Genomic DNA, 21754 nt, shown 5'->3' on the forward strand with positions numbered 1-21754 from the left:
TCTCGGCTCAGAACAGATGTCTGAATCTGATTGGCCGCCGGCTCCGAACCTCAATGAGGAAGCGCTGCTGTTTTCGGCCAATCAGAGGAAGGGGAATCTTGACGGATTAATGCCGTGGCCAATAGGAGAAGACCACGCGTTTGCTTAATACACGCCCAGGGAAGAGCGATGATGCGGCGTAGGTGAATGATGTGAATGGACGAAAAATCACAATCAACATGGTTTATTTTATGGAAAATCAGGAATATCACCGTTTTTTAATGCATCTGATGCCAAACTAGATGTCATATGTGGAAGTATATTGCCTAAAAGAACAAATGGGTTTATTTTTAAAGCGTTTCTTATATATTCACTGTTTTAATTTCACAAAAAAACAATTTATTTGATCCTTAATTTCAACTGTTTTTCAAGCTTAAAGAAATAAATGGAAATGTGAGTGAATTATTTTTATTTTATTGTATTAATTAGTACCCTATATACAGTCTATGAACGTATGTGAATAATGTAAATGGAGGAAAATCAAAATAAACATGATTATTTAATGGGAAATCTGAGATATACATTTTTTGAATGCATCTGAAGCCAAATTAAGTGTCATACTTTGACATATACTGCCCTGAAGAACAAATGGGTTTATTTATCTCAAATATACATATTAGGTTGTACAATTCTTCAGTTTTAACACTGATTTAATTCCACACAAAACAATTTATTTGATCAATCGTTTCAATTGTTCAATGTATCAGTGGTCTCTGTTCTTAGTATCTCTGTATTATAGTTTGATTTATGTTTTATTGTCATTTCCAATAGGATTTAGCATCTGTCTGTTATTATTTTTCACATAATTTTTCTGAAACCTTGATGTAAGCATTCTGTGGGTTTTTTAACATCAGTCACTCATTGACACTCCTGTAACCTGACAGCACAGAAACACATACATACATAAATACATGTAAGTGAACGTAATGTAGAAATACATTAAAAAATATATATAATGTGTGTTTTGTTTAATTATCTTCTTTAATTTTTGTATTTATTCAATTCCCATATATTTGCATTTATGTATTCATGTATATATTTCCACATTTATCTATGTGTGTGAGTACTACCAAAATGAATTCACAAAAACAAACGGTTACAAAGTATACAAAAGTAAATGCATAAAGAGAAATAAGAGAATAAATGTGCAGAAGATATTTTGTAATATTTTTAAATAAACAAAACACATTTATATTTGCATGCAAAACTGCAAAAAATACTCTAAATAAATTAAATTAATATGTTCAGTCAGTGTAGCTTCAAGCCTTATTCTTTATTAAACCAGTGAACAGAAAAGCAACTGCAATGTGTTTTTGTTTGCTTTTTACATTTATTTTGTACATGACTGAATGGATCTTTGGAGCAATTTTGTACAATTTTGTTTGCAGAATAAATCCACATATGAAGCGCAGATACCGCATTTGGGACACCAGATTTAACCACTGAGCTATCCAATGACTCATAATCCAACATTTGTAACACGTATATGTGTACAGGTCTAAAGTAATAGTAATAGTATTAAAGGTCCCATGTCATGCTTTTCTGGTTATTACCCATCCCCTTGTGTGTTATGAAGGTTTTTATGCATGTAAACGGTCTGCAGAGTCAAAAACCCTCAAAGTACACCCTGTAGCGAGTAAAACTCTAACACAGAAAAGACCTGTCTATGCTGCCCCAGAACGCCTCGTAGGAGATTCCTCATTTTCCATTGTTTTCTTCCTGGGTTCTGTGACGTGTGAATACCCAAATCAACAACAAATGACCGGATTGGCCCAAATGGACCAATCCGCGGAGCACCTCACACACCAGGAGCTCCAACAAGCCGTTTAAGACAGAAAGTGAATACCTGGTGAATACACATACTATACAGAGATGCTGTATGAGAAACCAATGTGATTTTGGAACATTGCACAATTTAAATATATTCTAGTAGACCTCAACAATGGAAATATGATCAGTAGAAATGGCCATGACATGGGACCTTCAACAATATTAATCACATACAACAACTCTAGTATTAAAGTCATTAATATAAAAAAATCTAAAATATCCATTATAAAATTATTCGATAAACTAGGCAATACAATTGAGCAATACGATTCAAATAGATGACTAAAATAACCTAAAAGAATAATTTACATTAGTATATATTGTATATTTCTATAATTGATTTATAATTAACGTAATATAACTATGGTACTGTTACTGAGACAAGGATTTGACAGCAGCATAATGACAAAATTATGAGAAACATTCAATCGACAGATACATTTGTACATCAGATTTCTCAAGAGAGCAAGGAACGTGTTGACTCGTGCATTACAAAACATTTCACTTGCAGTTGCACTGCACCACCTTGGTTTTCTAAGCAGTATACGCAAACAATCATCATAAGCAACCTGGAGCTTCTAGAGGCTCGCCTTCTTAAACTTGAACCACAAGGGGGCACAAAGGCGGTGTGCATATTTTAGCCAATGCTGTTTGGGGACAACACATATAACTAATGTACTTTCAATTCCTCTGACAAGTTTCAACAAGTGTATCATCACAGGTGTCCTGTTTTGGGGGATGACATGAGACAGACCAGCATGTGTGTAATACCGCCTCACTCCGCCGGGTGGTAGTAATGAGGCAGTGCGTCGATTACTATAATAACATCGTAGAAGAAGACGTGGGAGGAGCTTCTCGAAAATGTCTGAGTACGCAGCATCTCAGAAGAGTGCCCTGAATTTAAAAGGCCTTGGGTCCATTTCAGCTGGAAAAAGGTAAGTGTTGTTCCATTTGTGACATGTTTCTGTAAGAGACGAGCCTTTTTAATTTGATAAAAACCCTTACATAAACAGTTGGAACTGCGAAAACAGTCTGATATTCAGGCGAGGCTAAGGTTAGCATGTATGCTAACAGAACAAAACAGTTGTCACGTAAACATGTACGTTTAGGATGTGTAAACGATACAGTAATACATGGGGAAAGGACTTGTCAAATAGCGTCGTACAGTGGAAAACCAAACTAGCCTCAACTGGGACCTCATTAAAGTTTACGGTGACATTATGGAGTGGTACATCTCTGGCTAAAAACATTACATCCATGATTTAATTGTAGGTAACACGGCACGTTAAAACAGCTTCAACAGTTCAGAGTCATTTGTATGTATATTTATATATTTCAATCCTTGTGACACATTCACAAGGCTTTTTGAAATACTCCCACACTGACATATAAGGTCATATTGAAAGCAATGTACATCTGTAATTGTTATACTATCCTTTTCTGCTCCTGTATTATAAGTCTATATTTCTGTTACTGCAGTATTTGGTCTTTTATAGAAAGATTAGATTTTCATTTATCCAGAATATTTTATAAATGTGTATTATTTGGGATAAGACTTTTTCTACTGTAGATAATGTTTATAATTGCTGTTTTTATTTTATTATGTTTGTACTTTATTCCATCTTTTACATATTTTAATGCCTGAACTAACTTCAGTGCTGCTGTAACACAAATAATTTCCCTATTTGGGATGAATAAAGTATCTATGTAAGTTAGGGTGGTCCTTAGTGCCATGTACATTTTCGAATTCATTTATTTTAAGCTCCAACCACCGGAATTCGTTATGATAGTCAAGAAAACTCTCCTGGTGAATTTTATTCAAATTCCAACAACATTTACCCCTCCCTCATCGACCTTGAAGTTTAGCCTCACGTAGGGTGGTCCTTAAAATTGAAAGTCGGAAAGTCTAAGCTCCAATAATTACTCCATGATTACTCTGTAGCTATGTCAGTTTGACAATAAAGAACCTTGAACCTTGAACCCCCAGAATTCATTCTATTAGTCAAGAAAACTCTCCTGGTGAATTTGTTCCTCAATCTGACAGGGGTACATACCCCTCCCTCATCGACCTAGGCTGCCACACAGCAGCCACGGTGCTGCAACTGAGGCTACACTTCAAGGCCGATGAGGGAGGGGGGTACATGTTGTCAGATTGAGGAACAAATTCACCAGGAGAGTTTTCTTGACTAATAGAATGAATTCCGGGGCTTGGAGCTTAGACTTTCCCACTTTCAATTTTAAGGACCACCCTAATGTAAGTTGCCTACATTTTATCATGTGTCTACTCTGTACAATATGTTTTTCATTGCTTATTGAATAAAGTGGTTGGTCTGGAAATCCTCTGATCAACATGCTTTACTATCTTTGTACAGGAAGAAGAAGAAGGCCAAAGAGAGTAAGCGTCTCTTAGAGCAGGCCGCCCAACAAAACGAGGAGGAGGAGAAGAAGACATATGTTGACAAAAGAACACCGGCTCAAATGTCCTTTGACAAAATGGCGGAGAAGAGGGTAAGTTATCGTTCTCCAGCATTAAAGACCTGCAGCGAATGGGTCAGGATTTGAGGCAGAGACCTGGCTAATGATTATAATTTAGCAGAAGTAAACTAAAAGCTCTACTGGAAGACTGTACCTTATGTCGTTTGTTACCAATCATCAGATGCACCAACCCAGTCTCACGGCATTTTGTGTTATAGTCACGAAATTAATTTAATCTATTGATTCGTGTTCACCAACACGATTTTCCCCTTTTTTTCGTGTCACACAGAACGATTTTAAAAGCAATGTATTTCTATTGGTAGTATGTTTCGTGCCTGCAACACGTCTTTTTGTCCGGTCGGGTCTTGGAAGACCAGAAGCTGTGTGGTTCATAAAAACATGTTCTTACTCAATATCTTACCCTAAGCCTAACCCTATCCCTTTTATTTTAAATTGTATAATGTCTGAGTTTTTTTTTTGCCGTCCGCGAGGAAAATAAATGGCTCAGAGCCTCAGAATACTGAAATCTGTTTTTTTTTAAATATTCTTTTCCTTCTAATTTGTTATTATTTGGAGCAGACACGAAACATACTACCAATAGAAATACATTGCTTCTAAAATCGTTTTGTGTCAGAATACTGAAATCTGTATTTTTTTTAAATCTGTTTTTCCTTCTAATTTGTTATTATTTACATTGCTTTTAAAATCGTAAAAAAATGGCGAAATCGTGTTGGTGAACACGAATCAATAGATTAATTTCGTGACTATAACACAAAATGCCGTGAGACTGTGTTGGATGCACACAGAACAACCCTTTTTAAATAGTATTTTTACAATAATGCATTTTTAATTTGTCATACTCTACTACAGGATGATAATTTTGCACACTTAGCATCACAACCAGTAATGCTATAGTGGAACCGTAATGCCAAAATATCCATAGGAGAGTTGTCAATTATTAACTTATGTGCTATTATTATATTGGAAATACCATTGAGCTACATCACCAACTGTATTTAAATTTAACATTTTAACATAGCAGATTGATCCAAGCTGAAATCTTCTAAAAAAAAAAAATAGATTTTGTGAGCTCAGGTAAGGTTAATGATCTTTCATGGTCTGTTGATTGGCAGTGTTTATCAGCCCCTCTCTACCCAGAGGTCAAAGTTCATTGATTGAAGTGGTGAATGTATTTTCAGCTACAGCAGGAATACATGGCTCTATCACAGTATTAGGGGAGTTTTAGCATGTCATTTATTGCAAACAGATGATGCTGTCAAAGAGAAACATAGCCGTTAACCAGTTCTTAACGTTTCGTGTGTTTGGGTAGATGTGTTGTAGAGGTGTATACAGAGTGACTCATCGGAAGTGACTAACGTTCACTTTTTCCTATCTTCCCTAAAGCAAATGGAGAGGATTTTGAACAAGGCATCAAAGACTCACAAACTGAGAGTGGAGGTAAGTCATGACAAACATGTCACAGCACCATTCAGTGGACCTATTCATTGCATTACAGTTTAATAATGTTAACACAAATAAATATATTCTATTGTTTTTGTTCTTTTGCAGGACTTCAATCGGCACCTGGACTGCCTGACTGAGCATTATGATATTCCCAAGGTCAGCTGGACCAAATAGAAGAGGAGCAAGCGGTCTCTTTGTTTATTTTTTACTGATTGAACTTAAGTCATCACATTTATTTGCTTATTTTATATATTTACAATTAAAAGTCCTTCAATTGGCCTCAAGTAATTCTCATGTTTTACTTCCGTGTGTATACAATAAAGGATTTGAGTAAACTGATATCTATTGTGTTTCCCTGTCTTTGAGTGCATATATTCTGTTGATTTAACCCATAGATCAGCTTATGATATACATGTAGCATGCGTGTGTAAACTGTAAATCATGAGGAGGAAAGCCAGAAACCAGAATATAGTTGCTTTTTTAATGAATACATCATTAAATTGGAAAAAAAAATGGCACACGTGCTGTAAACCAGAACACACAGCGGTCCCTGTTGAATCATTTTGGATGGCAAAGTGAACTTCTGAACAACCATGAAGATACCAACTAATAAGTCAAATTCATTTAAGACTTCAAATACCGAAACCAAGAATGTTGGTACACAAATGACACTTTTTTAAAAAACTAATTTCAATCAAAATGGTATGTTCTCTCACACACAGGTGTTTTTTTTTGTGAAGGAGCATCTTTTAAATATGCGTCAATCAAATTGGTGGCTTTACTGTTACAAGTGTATGACCGTGAAATTAACCATCACCATTAGTCAACCGAGAAAGAAGCTGCAAAGCATTCTCACATTTAAAAAAAAAAAAGATGAGATGTTCAGGATTCAGAGATGTTGCTTCATACATTTCAGTCTCTTTGATTTATTTGTAGATAGTCTTTTCCAACACTAGAAAAGGTATTTCATTTGTCTTGTGTTTCTTGTGCTGTCACAGTTCACTTTGGCCCCAGCATGTCACTCGGCTTCACCCACTGGTCAAACTGCTCCTCGGTCAGATAGCCCAGCTCCACGGCCACGGCCTTCAGCGTGGAGCCCTTCTTGTGCGCCGTCTTGGCGATGGTGGCCGCTTTGTCGTACCCGATGTGTTCGTTGAGAGCGGTGACCAACATGAGGGACTCGTTCATGAGCTTGTTGATCCTCTCGATGTTTGGCTCGATGCCCAGCACGCAGTTGTTGGTGAAGGACACGGATGCATCTCCGAGAAGTCTGGCTGAGTTCAGCACGTTCTTGATGATCATGGGCTTGAAGACGTTGAGCTCGAAGTGTCCGTTGCTGCCTCCGATGGTGACCGCCACGTTGTTCCCCATGACCTGGGCTGCCACCATGGTGATGGCCTCACACTGGGTGGGGTTCACTTTGCCCGGCATGATGCTGCTTCCTGGTTCGTTCTCTGGTAAGATGAGCTCTCCCAGCCCGGAGCGAGGTCCTGACCCCAGGAATCGGATGTCGTTGGCGATCTTCATCAAGCTGACAGCCACGGTGTTCAGAGCTCCACTCAGCTCCACCATGGCATCGTGGGCCGCCAGAGCTTCAAACTTGTTGGGGGCGGTGATAAAAGGCAGGCCTGTGAGAGAGGAAACGGTGGAGGCGATTTTCTCAGCGAAGCCGATGCGGGTGTTGAGTCCAGTCCCCACTGCTGTGCCTCCTGCTGCCAGCTCGTACACTCGGGGCATGGCAGACTTCACTCTCTCGATGCTGTACTTCACCTGTTGGACATACCCACTGAACTCCTGCCCGAGGGACAGCGGCACAGCATCCTGAGTGTGTGTGCGTCCGATCTTGATGATGTCTTTGAAGTCTACAGCCTTTGCAGCCAGAGCATCGTGCAGCGCCTGCAGGCCGGGCAGCAGGACGTGGTGGACTTCTGTGGCTGCAGCGATGTGCATGGCGGTGGGGAAAGTGTCATTGGAGCTCTGACTCTTGTTGACGTGGTCATTAGGATGGACGGGATCCTTGGAGCCTAGTTTTCCTCCCAGGATCTCAATAGCCCTGTTGCTGATCACCTCATTTACGTTCATGTTGCTCTGAGTGCCTGATCCAGTCTGCCACACCACCAGAGGGAAATGATCATCCAGTTTACCAGCTGACACCTCATCTGCAGCCTGGATGATTGCATCTGCTATTTTAGGGTCCAGGCCAAACTCCTTGTTCACCTCAGCCGCTGCTCTCTTCAGGATACCGAAGGCCTTGATCACTTGGATCGGCATTCTCTCACTGGGTCCCCCAATTTTGAAGTTCATAGTGGATCTGACAGTCTGGGCTCCGTAGTACTTGTCAGCTGGGACCTTTAACTCACCGAAAGAGTCCCGCTCGATCCTGTACTCTGAGGCGGCCATTCTGGACGTGCAGATGAGCAGTTTCGAGTTGACTCTGACTCTTTTTAAAGCCAGGAGGTTGCAGTTAAACTGCTGTACGCGTCTCAAAGACCGAAACATGGCTTCGCATTAGAGGTGAATCCGGGGGGAGGTCAATGCAGCCCTCTACTTTAGGATCTGTCATTGGGTGGAGAGGAAACGGATCGAGTGTCAGCCAATAGCGAGGAGAGGGAGGCGGGACTTCCGCCGTGGTTGTCGTATCGCGTGGAGCCGATCAGCCTGCTTCATCCGGATTAGTGAAGCTTCTGAGAACGTTGGAAGATGAACTTCCGGTTTGACAACGAAGGAGAATTGACTTTGTAGAATAAAAGTCAGAAACTTTATGTAACCTTTTTGTTATTCAAAAATGTACACATTTAATGTATCAATCCGAAAAACTTTAAAATACATTTTGATAATATGGGCACAGCTATCTAGCACTAATTCATATTGCTTTATTTAAGTTGTATTTTGATTTCGCTTTCTTAATTGTATGAGTATTGTGAGAGAGAGCCTGAGATCTATTATTGACATTGACTGCTCTCTAATGATTGTGGATATGACAATAAAGAAGTATACGTATGAAAGCCTGTTTATTATTTGTAGATACGTGTAGGTAACAAATATAGTTGCACATACTTGTTTAATTATTTTTGAAGATTAAGATCCTGCATCATGTGACATGGTTTCTGGTGATATACAGAGATAAGATAAGGGGCTATATTGTCATCAATCTATATACAGTGCGCACCAAGTTGTGTTTGCATGTTCAGAAAAACAAAATAATGAACAATAAAGAGAAGACACAAAGACAGGTAATCTACAGAACAAGATACAAGACATGGTATAAAAAGTGCAATAAATATTAGTTATAGAAACACTGTAAAAAGTATTTAACTATAAATACAGGTAATGTTAATAATTGTTAACTCATAACGTGCAAAAGAGTAAAAGCAGTTTATTATAAATCAGAAATACTTAAGTTAAACTGGGGGATTGGATTAGTGTAATAATATTAATAATGATGTTAACGCTGGAAATGTATGATAAATGAAGATTGGGGTTAATATTTGTTGGATCAATTTAATTACAATGTTTTTACATTGAGTAGAAGGTCCTTTATTTTGAAGGCAGAGAACATTATCTCACCGGAAGTGCTTGGTACGTTACTGCCATCTTCCCTGAGCCGCTTCTTCTCGCGGTATCGTTAGTATACTGTTAGCTTAGCTAGCTAACCCCATCGTTTCCAGGTTTCGTGTCGACCTGAAAAAACAGCAAACCGAGAGAGACACAGAAAGGCTACGCCGCCGAATACTTTATAAATCCCGGCTGCACCGAGGAGTGGGACAATGCCGCACAGCTTCCAGCCCGGAGACCTGGTTTTCGCTAAAATGAAGGGGTACCCCCACTGGCCAGCCAGGGTAAGCAACGCTAGCAACAGCCGGAGGGGCGGAGGGGATGAGCTGCTCTGCATGCAAAGGCTCTCTGTGTATCCACTGTCTAACACGTATAACCATCCCACAAATGCACAAGTTAATATGTGGTGGAGCTGACAGGCTGTGTTTCAGGCCTCTATGCAGTGCATTAGCAGCACAATTTGCATGAGATACTGGTGGCCTAACGTTAATCTGCATGGGAATGCACTGCTGCGAAGCTAACGTTATTTTGGAAATGACGATTCATAATTCTAGATAAGAAAACACTTTACTCAATATAAAACCACCACATATTTATCCATACAAAGTTAAATTAGCTTCACTCTGCAATGTTATGTTTTTCTGACACAACCTAAATGAATACATGCTGCCACCATGTTTGAATGAGTTCTATAATGTTTTTATTTGCCACTTGGTATTTACTTGCTTGTTTGCAGATTGAAGACGTGGCTGATGGGGCAGTGAAACCACCTCCTAATAAAATCCCAATTTTCTTCTTTGGGACACATGAGACGTGAGTACAGTTTTGTAATTATCTTTAGTTAGAGAATCAAGAAACCGGCCTACCTGTTTTAACCTGAAGGGGCCCTATAATGCTCATTTTCAGGTTCCATATTTGTATTTGATGTCTCTACTGTGACATGTCTCCATGCTTTAATGTTCAAAAAGCTCTTTATTTTTCTCATACTGCCTGTGCTGCAAGCACCTCTTTTCACCCTCTGTCTGAAACCAGAGCCCAGTCTGCTCTGATTGGTTAGCTGGCCGGCTCTGTTGTGATTGCTAACCTCTTGGAGATGTCCCGCCCCTTAGCCTATTATGTACAATGTAGTGGAGCACTAGCCAATACAAGAGGTGTGTTACGTAGTGATGTCACAATGTTGCAGAAGTAAACAAAGGACTACAATCCTAACTCCTTCTGGCTAAACTTGGTGATTTTAGCCTTTGCAGACCATTAACATGCACAAACACCTATAAAACACTAAAGGAAAGGGAAAACCCAAATAAGCATAATAGGGCCTTTTTAAATGACAGCAAATGCTTTTCTGTAATCTACTGTAAGCAGGGTATTACAATTCTGTCTGATATTAAGTTATTCAAGTATAGTTTCATTTTTGTCATGCTGCATATCTGTTTGTTAGCATTATATGCTCTTTGACAGCTATGCTGTGAGACCACAACACAATTCTCTACGTTTATCTCACACAGTTGTTTGTCAGTCTCCTCTCTTAAGCTTTATTATTTTCTGAAGGTTTACTCACTGTAGACTTTTGTCAGTCTGAGTTAGCAATATGTTTTTGAGAGATGTGTTTATATGTCTGATATGGCATCAGACACCATCTGTTTGACAATATGGCACCTGCAGTTTAATAATCCATCACTAGGTGGCACAGTCAAGTGTTCTTAAGTTTCAAGTCAGTCAGTGTAAAGCCTATATAATGCCAACCTGTTCAATAATAATTGTATGTCCTTTTCGAAAATTGTACAGCTTAAATAATACTTCAATCTCACTGCTTCACAGAGCATTCCTTGCAGCAAAGGACCTTTTTGCCTATGAAAAGTACAGCGAACGCTATGGAAAGCCCAACAAAAGGAAGGGGTTCAATGAAGGTTTATGGGAGATCCAGAACAATCCACATGCATCCTACAGCGCACCGCCAGCAGTAAGATACCATTATTTCAGAAATCCTAAATCCTGAAGCAATTTACGTTGAACTCATACTTGTAAAGAAACTGTAAATGAAGAATTTGAAGTCTTTATTAGTGTCAAACCTGAAGGTGTTTATATTCATTCCTGCTCAGCTCTTGCACATTAATACATTTTTCTGTCCATTATTTTCTAACTAACATGCAGATATTCACTTTTAAAGCACTTTCAATTGTCTGGTTGTTTAAAAGTGCTTTACAAATAAACATTCCTTGTCTTTTCTCTGGAATAAAACGCAGCAGTTAGGGAGTCCTGATGGCCAGCAGTCTAAGGTGTGATGCGTACTGCAACATTTGTTGTTCAATTCTTACCAGGGGACTTTGCTGCATTTCTGTCCCCATTTTTTATGTCTCTGTCTAAGGCAGAAACCGTCAAAGAAAAAGAAAATAGTCTTGACATTTTTTAATTAATCATCTTCATTTGCAGCCGGCCAGCTCATCTGACAGTGAGGGCAACGATGCCGGACGAGGAAGTGATGAAGATGGCGACGAGGAAGAAGCAGCCCCAGCGCCTAAGAAAGCAGAATCAGCTAGTGTGGTGGACTCAGATTCTGGGAGTGAAGATGAAGGAAAGGGAGCAGCTGTGAAGAGAAAGCCACCTCCTGCTAAGGTAATGGCCGTTAAACATAACATTGAACTGTCGGTAAAGGCCTGTTCAGGGATTTGGCTAATAAACCATTTACTGATTGGATCAGACTATCTGTTGTTGAGTTAAATGGAAAATGTTATTCTTGTTTACAATTATGGGTACAATGCCACCAAGTTTAATCAGCAGCATCAAAGTTACCATCACAATTTACAATGCTTAGGTCTGTTTTGAGAGTTTGTGTGTAAGGTATGAATTAAGAAAAACAGGAGGTATCAACAAAATACCGCTAATGACTGTTAACTTCCTTTTTTTGTTGTCAAAAGCAATAATGATACATGTACAAGTTTGACAGGTCGTACATTCAAAGTTATTTTTAAATGTTAGGGACCGTGCAATTCAACATATTTCCAATACAGAGCATGAAACTCATTTTCAACCCTTGTCCATGATACAGTACAATACACAGATAGACTACTCATAATGCGCTTTCACACCACAGTACTTTTCCCACTTTAGTTCCGATATAGTTCCGAAATGTTGCGTTCACCAAAAAAATCCGGAACTAAAATGAGTTCATGAGAATCTTTTTTCCCCCTTTTCCGTCCCTGCTAGAGAGCAGGGACTTTTGTGGGAGAAAAAGGTTCCTATTACTGATTGGCTGGGCGGTTAGCAAACCACGTCCCGTAAAACTCCCAAAAAGTTTTGTGAAGCCACGATTTTATTATCCTCGCATTAGCATTATTAGCATTAGCATTAGCCCAGCGCACAAACGCAGAGAGACTAACTTATGGCAACACAAAATAAAACACGGGAGCGGTAGAGATGAGGAGGTGTCGGAGTTCTGGAGATTTACTCGGAAGGCTTCAGTAGAAGCTGCTGGGAGTCCTACTTCTACTGAAGCCAGTCCCCAACTCCGGGGACTTCGGGTGGCAGTATACGCCGTGAAGTTGTTTGCGGCCTGCCAGTAAACCCAAAGCAGAAGAAGTGACGTCAGCGGCTTAATTTGCCTAAAGCCCCGGCCACACGAGGACGATAAAGCAAACGGACCGCAATCGTTATCAAAAAAGTCTTCCGTCCACACGCAACAGGCACCAGAAACGTGTCCGTTCACACGAGACCGCTCGAAAGCGCTGGAGACGCTGTAGTACATATGCCAGGCCTGTAAGTGGCGCTGTAGTCCTGCAACAAAAGCAGCGAAGAAGACTTCCCGCGCATGGTTGCCATGGTTGCCCTTCTGTTTATTCTCCGCTGTGGACGCTCTGGCTCTTTTTCTCCCTCCCCGAGGCAAGCGTTTGCTCCTGCTGCTGTAAATCTCTCCCGTAGTCCACCAGCAGATGAAAAACACCCACCTCTCCGCCTCTTCCAAGGGACGAGGGGACCGTGCAGCAGAGTTTCAGTTCGATTTTTTTTCGCCGGTCCGTTAAAGTTTAAATCTTCCGGACAAAATTAGAAAAGTGCCGGTCAAAGGTCTTCTTTGTTATTTATTGAGCTTTAAAACAAATGAATAACGACTCTATATAATAATAAAAAACGGAGCCTCTCTTTTCCTCCCCCTCTTCTGAGAGCCCAGCAGCTGATCTCTGAGCAGGAGAGGTGGGGAGAGGCGGGGCTATTGCGTCATCGTTATCAGGAAATGATCGTATAGGCGTAAACACGGAGCCGTTTGGCCCCCCAGAGCGCTTCGTTTGCAGATCTACCCACCTTGGGACCCGTTATCGTTATCGTTTTCTGCGTTTCCATGTCGGCCTCGTGTGGCCTAACCGTCTATCTGATAGTGAACTGTAGCAGATACGACCGTTATCGTCCTCGTGTGGCCGGGGCTTAATCCTCCTCCAGGGACTTATTCCGGTGTGAACCATAGACTGTATATATATATATAAAGGTGTGAACGCGATCTGTACTTAGTTCATGAGAACTAAGTTCTGATGAACCTTTGTGGGAAAAGTACTGCGGTGTGAAAGCGCGCCTATATACTCATTTTGCTGTAACTCCATACAATGTTGTTGGTTTTTAATCTGTAAAGCCCACTGAGACAAACGTATTTTGTGATATTGGGCTATACAAATAAAGTTTGATTTGATTTGATACTACACTACAGAAACACATATGCATTAATGCATCTTGGTAAATGACAATCACTTCGGTTCCGTTCTTGTTTTCTTTAACCCAACCCATGAATAAATGGAAACTAATTTGCTCAATTGTAAATGTGTTCCAGTGTTGACAGCCCTTTAGAGATTAGAGTTGCCTTTCACCATCACCGTGTTTGGCTGAAAACAAAACTGACTGTGTATAAAAACAAGCTGCAGTGAAATACTTGATAAAGACACACACACAACAACACTGACTATAACACCTCTTGTTGTTAAATACCAACTATGTGCAATATATATATATATATATATATATATATATATATATTTTTTTTTAGGACTTCCAATATTAAGTAGGCAAATCAACTCAAACACGTCATGTTACAATTATTTTTGCTGCTTGCTACAAAAGGAAAACTTGCGCGGCTGAATAAAGTAGTTTCATGTGTTTCTCCAAGGCAGTTCGGCGCTGCTAACCGAGCTAGCTCAGCTTGTTGCTCTGATAACTTAAGATCCAGATGTCCGTGACTAAAATCCTTCATCCGGTTAAATATAGTTAAAAAAATACCAATTGTATAGCACTGAAGTTCAAGAAAGGATGGTTTGCAAAAAAATAAATAAAAAGGTATTTTCTTCAATTCCTGTATGTTTTCATATCGCAATATATATCGCAGGGGGAAAAAAAATCGCAATGTCAGTTTTTTCCAATATCGTGCAGCCCTAATATATATATATATATGCCGTTAAAAACGGTGCAATATATACCTGGCTGCTAAATCCTCAGAACTGTTACAGGGTGAGTATTTTTGTAAAATGTGTAACCTTTTTATTATGATTTCTTTTTCTATCTTTAGTACTTTTGATGCATGCTTAGGTAACATTAAACTGTCTTTGGCTCTTTTCTGCTGTAACAATGTAAATGTCCCCTCTGTGGGACTAATAAAGGTATTCTGATTCTGAAAAGTTCAACTTGTTTTATTTAAATATGTGTGTTTCTATTTTAGCGGCCTCCACCTCCAAAAAAGGCTCGTGGCTCGTCCAGTGAGCGAGACAAACAGGAGAGTGGATCTGACTCAGAACCCACACCTTCAGAGTCTGAGTCCGGCAAGAATAGTGACCAGGTACTTACACACACAGATGCACACACCACGGTATCAAAAAAAGCCAATGAATGTTACTCATTTGTATTTTTTCCCACAGGATTTTACTCCAGAGAAGAAAGCAGGTGGTGGAGGACGAGGTGGACCGAAAGCAGGAGGCAGAGCGAAGAACAAGGTGAACCATCGGCATCACATTAAACATTTTTTTTATGGCATGGCAGTATTTGTATTATTCATTTATCTCCAACTCCAATTTTTTCTGTCATGTTGAAGAAGGGTATGTCTGGCTCAGACTCGGACTCAGGATCAGGATCAGAACCACAGAAGAAAGCAGGTGGTGGAGGACGAGGTGGACCGAAAGCAGGAGGCAGAGCGAAGAACAAGGTGAACCATCGGCATCACATTCAAAAGATATTTTATGGCATGGCAGTTTTTGTATTATTCATTTATGTCTAACTCCAATTTTTTCTGTCATGTTGAAGAAGGGTATGTCTGGCTCGGACTCGGACTCAGGATCAGGATCAGGATCAGAACCAGAGAAGAAAGCAGGTGGTGGAGGACGAAGTGGACCGAAAGCAGGAGGCAGAGCGAAGAACAAGGTGAACCATCGGCATCACATTCAAAACATTTTTTATGGCATGGCAGTTTTTGTATTTTTCATTCATCTCAAACTCCAATTGTTTCTGTCATGTTGAAGAAGGGTATGTCTGGCTCAGACTCGGACTCAGGATCAGGATCAGAACCAGAGAAGAAAGCAGGTGGTGGAGGACGAGGTGGACCGAAAGCAGGAGGCAGAGCGAAGAACAAGGTGAACCATCGGCATCACATTCAAAAAATCTTTTATGGCATGGCAGTTTTTGTATTATTCATTTATGTCTAACTCCAATTTTTTCTGTCATGTTGAAGAAGGGTATGTCTGGCTCAGACTCGGACTCAGGATCAGAACCAGAGAAGAAAGCAGCTGACAGCGAGTCGGAGGATGAGAAGCCTCGACCGGCTGTGTCCGGCTCCGAGTCTCAGTCTGGCTCAAAGTCTGACTCAGACTCAGACCCTCCTCCTAAAAAAGCCCCACAGGCACGCAAGAAAGGTGTGGGTTCTTTGTTGTTCATACATTTCAGCTTCCAATTCTGGAAATAAATGTTTCTGGAGTTAGATTTCAGGCCCTTTCCTTTTGCTTGTTAATTTGCCCTACGTACATTTATTTAATTTGCTTTATTTTTAGCACCCACAGAGAAGCCTGCACCAAAGCCTCGTGCACGGAAACCCAAACCCAAACCCAAACCCAAACCCACCCCGGTAAAACGAACACCTTCATCTTCATCCGACAGCGACAGGTAAGACTGCTTTATGCCTACATATTATTTATATACAGTACATACATATTATACATATTACAAGCAGTAATGTTTACAAACAAGCTCGTTATAAAGAGGGCATTACAATGAATCAAATAAAGTTAACTTTAAAGGTGGGGCATGTAATTTATTTTAGAAACACTTTTTGTTATATTTCATGGAATGCTCTTAACATCCCGATAGCAATGAATACATGAATTGCTTTGACAATAAATACATAACAAAAATGTCATCTGTGGAAGCCGTGGCGCTGTAAAAAGCACGACCAATCATCTGAGCCGGCCCGGCTAAAATAACTGGATGGCCTACCTGCCTGTCAGCCTTCCATCTGTGCACAAACTTATCTCGTGCCCTCATTGGTCATGTGCGCGTTCGTGTGTGTTGGAGGAGGGGCAGGAAGTGGCAGATTTGTTCCGGTTGTGTATTTTCTAATTCTAGCGCACTCAAGCTGGTTTCTCCAAAATGACCTACCCCACCTTTAAATCATGAACAAAGCACCCCAAAGTGAAATTTAGACTTTGCATTTAAACTTTGCATTTAACCCATCCTAGTAAAAGGGGCAGTGGGCAGCTTCAATACACTGCACAGCAGCTTTAAAGCAGTGTGTGAGTCTGTTTCCCAGGCAAAGTCCCTACATACTAAGTTACTACCAAATGTACCAAATTGCATAAACGTTGCTCTGTTTTCCCCCACAGTGACAGTGGCCCCGACCGCATCAGTGAATGGAAGAAACGAGACGAAGAGCGCAAGCGAGAGCTGGAGGAGCGTCGGAAAAAAGAGGAGGCTGAGGAGCTCCGCAGGCTACGTGAGCGGGAGAAGGAGGAAGATGAGCAAAAGAAAAAAGACAAAGATAAGGGTAAAAAGGCGAGCGAAAGTGACAGCGACAACAGCTCAGATCCAGGCGTAGAGGAGCATCCATTGAAGAAGTCCAAGAAACCCCCCCCAGCCCCCATCCCCGCTCCCTCAGACTCTGATTCTCCGGCACCTACTGAGGTACAGACGCTAAAATGAAATTGTTGCCTTCATTTAGATGAATAGGGCTGTAATCGACTTTTAAGTGTTCTTGTTTTTTTCACATCAAAAGTCGAAGAAGTCATCCAAGAAGCAAGACAACCAGAAGAAGGCCAGAATAAAGAAAGAGAAGGAGAGAAAAGATAAGAAGGAGAAAGAGCTTAAACAGAAAAAAGCCAGACGGTCAGAAGAGAAGACCAGAGCGAGGTGAGTGCACAAAGGGGAACAGACTACAGCAGGGGTGTCAAACTCAAATACACAGAGGGTACAAAAATAGGTACTAGTCGAGGGCCGGACTGGTTCAATGTTTATTGCAGAACTTATTGAAATGAACTTATTGCACATATTAAACCTGAAACTAACAAAGCTTAGAGTCATTTCTTATGATCACATTTTTCCATAGGCCAACAACAGCTTCAAAAAAACTATTTCCCTCAAAGAAAAAACCAAACATGCCCTGTTGTCTCAAGAAAAGAAGTGCAGAAGGAAACATCCATTGAAACTCAGGTTGCTGCTCTGTGATGCTAGTTCAAGCCAGATACTTGGCATCTCATCTTGGGTGCAAGTTCATCAATGTTTGGGGTCAGGCTCTGAGCTGAGGAAATCCTCAGGATTGAGTGAAGGTGTGCGTGCAATATACCGGCTGGCCAGATCTAATAGTAATTTAAAATTATCCTGCGGGCCGAAATTAAATCCACCAAGGGCCTGATTTGGCCCCCGGGCCTTGAGTTTGACACATGTGGACTACAGTATGCAAAAACTCATTAGAAGAACCTCATTAACATTTAATGTACACAGATCACAGAGTTCCCCCTTCTGTCTCTCAGGTCTAAGCCTGAAAAACCAAGACGCAAACCAGAGAGGCCGCCAGAGAAGAAGGTGGAAAAGAAAAAGGGTAAGTGCCTCATACAGTCAGTCTGTTTATTGAAGAGTACTTGTCATTGAAGGTGTTTGCATAGACGGTTGAAAGATTCATATCGAGGGCAATCATGTATGTTTCATTATTTTAAGTAGTTATTCAGCACAAAATATTGACTCTAACTTCACACGCAGAGCCATCACCAGATGAAAAGCTACAGAAACTTCACACTGACATAAAGTTTGCACTCAAAGTGGACAACCCGGTAAGTGACATGTATGATTTAAATTAAGCAACATTTGCTCATGTCTTTGTTTTTAAAGCCAGCATGAAAAATGAAATTGTGTATAACTGTGTGTTTTCAGGACATAGACCGGTGTCTACAGGCGCTGGATGAACTGGCTGCTGTGCCCGTCACCAGCCAGATCCTCCATAAGAACGCTGAAGTTATTGCCACACTAAAAAAGGTGTGTTTTCTATGATAATTCTTTAGGTTTGTAAACATATCTTGAGACAGGATAACCTGCAGTTACAATAACGGCAAATGAAATACATGGCATAGTGTCCTCTTTTAAACATGTGTACTTTTTGTGGTAACATACACCGCATTAGTCAGGAAATTACAAATATTTTCCAGAAATTACATTTTTTTTCTTCTTGGGGTTACCATTGGTTTTTCAGAATATTGATAATCAATGAACAATGCACTAATCCAACACTTGATTGTGCCTCCTGAGGTGATTTCTAATGACACAATGTAAAAATGTGGTCACTTTACTTGACTAATTAGGTCTTATTTATTAGCCTTAATTCTTTAATTCACTCAAATGTTGATTTACACCATGCTGAATACGTTTTATATCGACCTACCTTGTTTTGTTATCCTAAAATCAGAGCTGTCATGGCAGTCCTGTATTTTTCCTATTTAAATTATCATTTGTATTTGCAATTTCTTTCATGTTTTTTTCTGTGTGTTTGGGACAATATAGATCCGACGGTATAAGGCCAGTAATGCAGTCATGATAAAAGCCACTGAGGTCTACAACAAGTTAAAACTACGCTTTATGGGAAAGTCGGAGGAGGCAGCTAAACCTCAAACAGAGGACAAGGAACCAGAAAATAATGAGAAGGAGACACAAAACACAGGTAAGAAATCACACCGTGGATATTACCTCCATCTGGGTTTAATGTGGTTTAGATTTATTTTGTATTTTTATGTTAATTTGCATTTTTTAGACTCTGCTTCAGTGAATGGGGATTCACAAGAGAAAAAGGATGATATGGAGGTAAAGGAAAATCCAAAATCACCAGCCAATGAGGAAAATAATGACGATACTGCTTCAAGTCCAATCAGGTATGCATCCCATGTAAACTCAACTAATTAACTAATGCTCTTGTAATTGGAATGGGCAAATATCATGCTATGAAGGCAGAGCTTGGCTCATCTACAAAAAAAAAAAAATAGACAGGAATCTCTGTTTCAAACACATCTGCATAGATTTATTTATTCTCCTGACAGCCTACAACAATCAACAAATGTAGCTACTTATCAAGACAATCAGGGAAAGAGCAAGAAATATAAAAATAAAATACATTATTATTTATTTTTGAATGCTGCTTAAAGTAATCTGTCTTTAGTTCTTGCTAGCAGCACCTCACCACGGTACACCAATATGCAAATGTGAGTATACGACTTTACCTGGTGACTCGCATCTTAAGTTGATGCTAGCTACTTTCATTGAAAAAGAGTTGGCAACAACCATAGGACACACTACATTTTGTTTTACACAGCTTTTTACTGTAAATCAGGCCATTATTTTCTGTTAGGTTGTACCCGGTGTCAGACAGAATATCATCGTAATAGTGAGACTTTTAGAAAACACATCTAAATGCAGATGGTGTCATTATGCAATCAACATTTACTTCATAATAATACGTAGGTTAAGGAAAAAGAAAAGAAATACTTTGGAGAAACAGGACCCATTTGCTAGCCATTGCAAAGCTAATGGTAGCATCCGCTCTTTAGTAACTAATCATATTTGAACCACAGCAGTATTTGTGACTGATGATGTACTTTCTGTTCAGACGGAGCCCAGAGAGCCCTGCTGAACCACAGCTTCACAAGTATGAAGAGGCAGACAAGTATGAAGAGGCAGACAAGTCCATCTCTGCAGAGACGGAACCGCCAGCTGTAGAAAGCTGAAAGACCTGAAACCCCACTGCAGTGGACCAAGTGCTGAAGATGGTGGCCCCTTTGTTTGACGTCATACAGTGCCCCCTGCGTTTCCTACAGTATCTGTTACGTCAATGTTGATTTATAGACATTTTGTACGATATCAAACGAGAAGGCCCCTGTTGCTCAATCCATTTGGTCCATTATTTAAGACGACAAAAGGAAAGCTTGTTAGTATGGTAGTTTGTGGCCCTGCACAGACTCCTTTTTATTTCAGAAAATGTACTTTTGGTTTTATACAACACTCGGCCCGTCCTCGGTCTTCCCCCTGTACTCCTGCTATTCTGTTCTTTCTACCACATGAACCATTACTTTGGTCTGTCACATGGTATTTATATTGAATGATTCAATTTTTAGCACTTCTAACCTGAATTTAGGCGGGGGTTGTATGAGATGAAACTTCGATAAATTTTCTTGGGAAAATGGAGCCATGCCGTTCATTTTTTTTTCTATTGGAAGATTTTGTGCATCCTTTACATCTGTTGGCTTCATTTTGATAAAGCCTACACAACATCACAAAGGCCTCCTTTCTGTGTGTATGACATTGTAAGAGTGGTAAAGTACTATCTGTGAGTCTTTTATGTTAAGCTTTTTTATTAATATTATTATCTGGTCTTGATCCAGTTAATCCAGTCTGAAATGTAAAGTCAATAATTGAGTCACTTAAAAATGTTATTCAACTGAGGTCCACCTACTTTTTTATAGCCTTGTTTGCAAATATTTGCATTTACAGTTTTGTCTAAAATAACAACTGCTGTGGAGTTAAACACCTTGCACTCTCGTCTCCCTATAGTGTCTGCTTTCAGTAACTTGCATAATAAATGGAATAACTGTACAGATTGAAAACTGCCCTTAAAAGCTATTGAGATCTCATGTAGCTGCAGCCTATTTTGACATGTCCCTGTCTTATGCATACAGCAGGTGTTTTTAGTGCTATGTAAATTGGTAAAGCATTTCTATGACTTAGTTGAGACTTGAATAAAAATCTCAGCATGGTTTTGTTTCTCATTTCTGGATGTAAAACACCCTTAATTTGCTGTGTTTGTACAAAACATCACAATATAGTTGGTTATTCTAGGTTATTGGTACTTAGTACATAGTCAACCTTGTATGTAATAAAGTTCACTGGTATTAAGTACTGCACATGC

General features: G+C 39.9%; 3 protein-coding genes across 12 annotated transcripts; 2 read left to right on the forward strand and 1 right to left on the reverse strand.

Annotated features, from left to right (window-relative positions):
- Window positions 1-2684: 2684 nt before the first annotated feature.
- On the forward strand, window positions 2685-6149 carry fam32a (family with sequence similarity 32 member A). The gene is made up of 4 exons (XM_034146967.1): window positions 2685-2804; window positions 4242-4377; window positions 5749-5802; window positions 5914-6149. Exons 1-4 carry the CDS (start codon window positions 2731-2733, stop codon window positions 5980-5982), a joined length of 333 nt encoding a protein of 110 aa, XP_034002858.1. The 5' UTR covers window positions 2685-2730; the 3' UTR covers window positions 5983-6149.
- Window positions 6150-6270: 121 nt separating this feature from the next.
- On the reverse strand, window positions 6271-8379 carry fh (fumarate hydratase). Its single transcript, XM_034146966.1, has one exon. It carries the CDS (start codon window positions 8305-8307, stop codon window positions 6808-6810), a length of 1500 nt encoding a protein of 499 aa, XP_034002857.1. The 5' UTR covers window positions 8308-8379; the 3' UTR covers window positions 6271-6807.
- A 1038-nt stretch (window positions 8380-9417) lies between these two features.
- hdgfl2 (HDGF like 2) lies at window positions 9418-21602 on the forward strand. 10 transcript variants are annotated; one of them, XM_034146968.1, is made up of 20 exons: window positions 9418-9647; window positions 10100-10176; window positions 11182-11323; window positions 11607-11639; window positions 11794-11976; window positions 15053-15169; window positions 15249-15323; window positions 15422-15532; window positions 15631-15747; window positions 15846-15956; window positions 16055-16235; window positions 16371-16482; window positions 17199-17496; window positions 17588-17721; window positions 18342-18409; window positions 18568-18638; window positions 18739-18840; window positions 19363-19519; window positions 19610-19727; window positions 20459-21602. In XM_034146968.1, the coding sequence occupies exons 1-20, from the start codon at window positions 9576-9578 to the stop codon at window positions 20574-20576; spliced, it is 2397 nt and encodes a 798-aa protein (XP_034002859.1). In that variant the 5' UTR covers window positions 9418-9575; the 3' UTR covers window positions 20577-21602. The 10 variants fall into 10 exon arrangements, with proteins under 10 accessions (XP_034002859.1, XP_034002861.1, XP_034002863.1 ...); XM_034146970.1 differs by having other exon boundaries at window positions 15849-15956; XM_034146972.1 differs by having other exon boundaries at window positions 15425-15532.
- Window positions 21603-21754: the final 152 nt, after the last annotated feature.

The sequence above is a fragment of the Trematomus bernacchii genome, unplaced genomic scaffold (genome assembly GCF_902827165.1).
Source record: "Trematomus bernacchii unplaced genomic scaffold, fTreBer1.1, whole genome shotgun sequence".
In the NCBI taxonomy this organism is placed as follows: domain Eukaryota; kingdom Metazoa; phylum Chordata; class Actinopteri; order Perciformes; family Nototheniidae; genus Trematomus; species Trematomus bernacchii.

Excerpts from the sequence above, each read along its gene's own strand:
- fh (XM_034146966.1), bottom strand. The coding sequence starts at position 8,307 with ATGTTTCGGTCTTTGAGACGCGTACAGCAGTTTAACTGCAACCTCCTG.
- hdgfl2 (XM_034146968.1), top strand. The coding sequence starts at position 9,576 with ATGCCGCACAGCTTCCAGCCCGGAGACCTGGTTTTCGCTAAAATGAAG. Across the intron at positions 15,957-16,054 it reads GAGGCAGAGCGAAGAACAAG|AAGGGTATGTCTGGCTCAGA; the intron begins GTGAACCATCGG and ends GTCATGTTGAAG. Across the intron at positions 17,497-17,587 it reads ATTCTCCGGCACCTACTGAG|TCGAAGAAGTCATCCAAGAA; the intron begins GTACAGACGCTA and ends TCACATCAAAAG.
- fam32a (XM_034146967.1), top strand. The coding sequence starts at position 2,731 with ATGTCTGAGTACGCAGCATCTCAGAAGAGTGCCCTGAATTTAAAAGGC. Across the intron at positions 4,378-5,748 it reads ACAAAATGGCGGAGAAGAGG|CAAATGGAGAGGATTTTGAA; the intron begins GTAAGTTATCGT and ends TCTTCCCTAAAG. Across the intron at positions 5,803-5,913 it reads CTCACAAACTGAGAGTGGAG|GACTTCAATCGGCACCTGGA; the intron begins GTAAGTCATGAC and ends GTTCTTTTGCAG.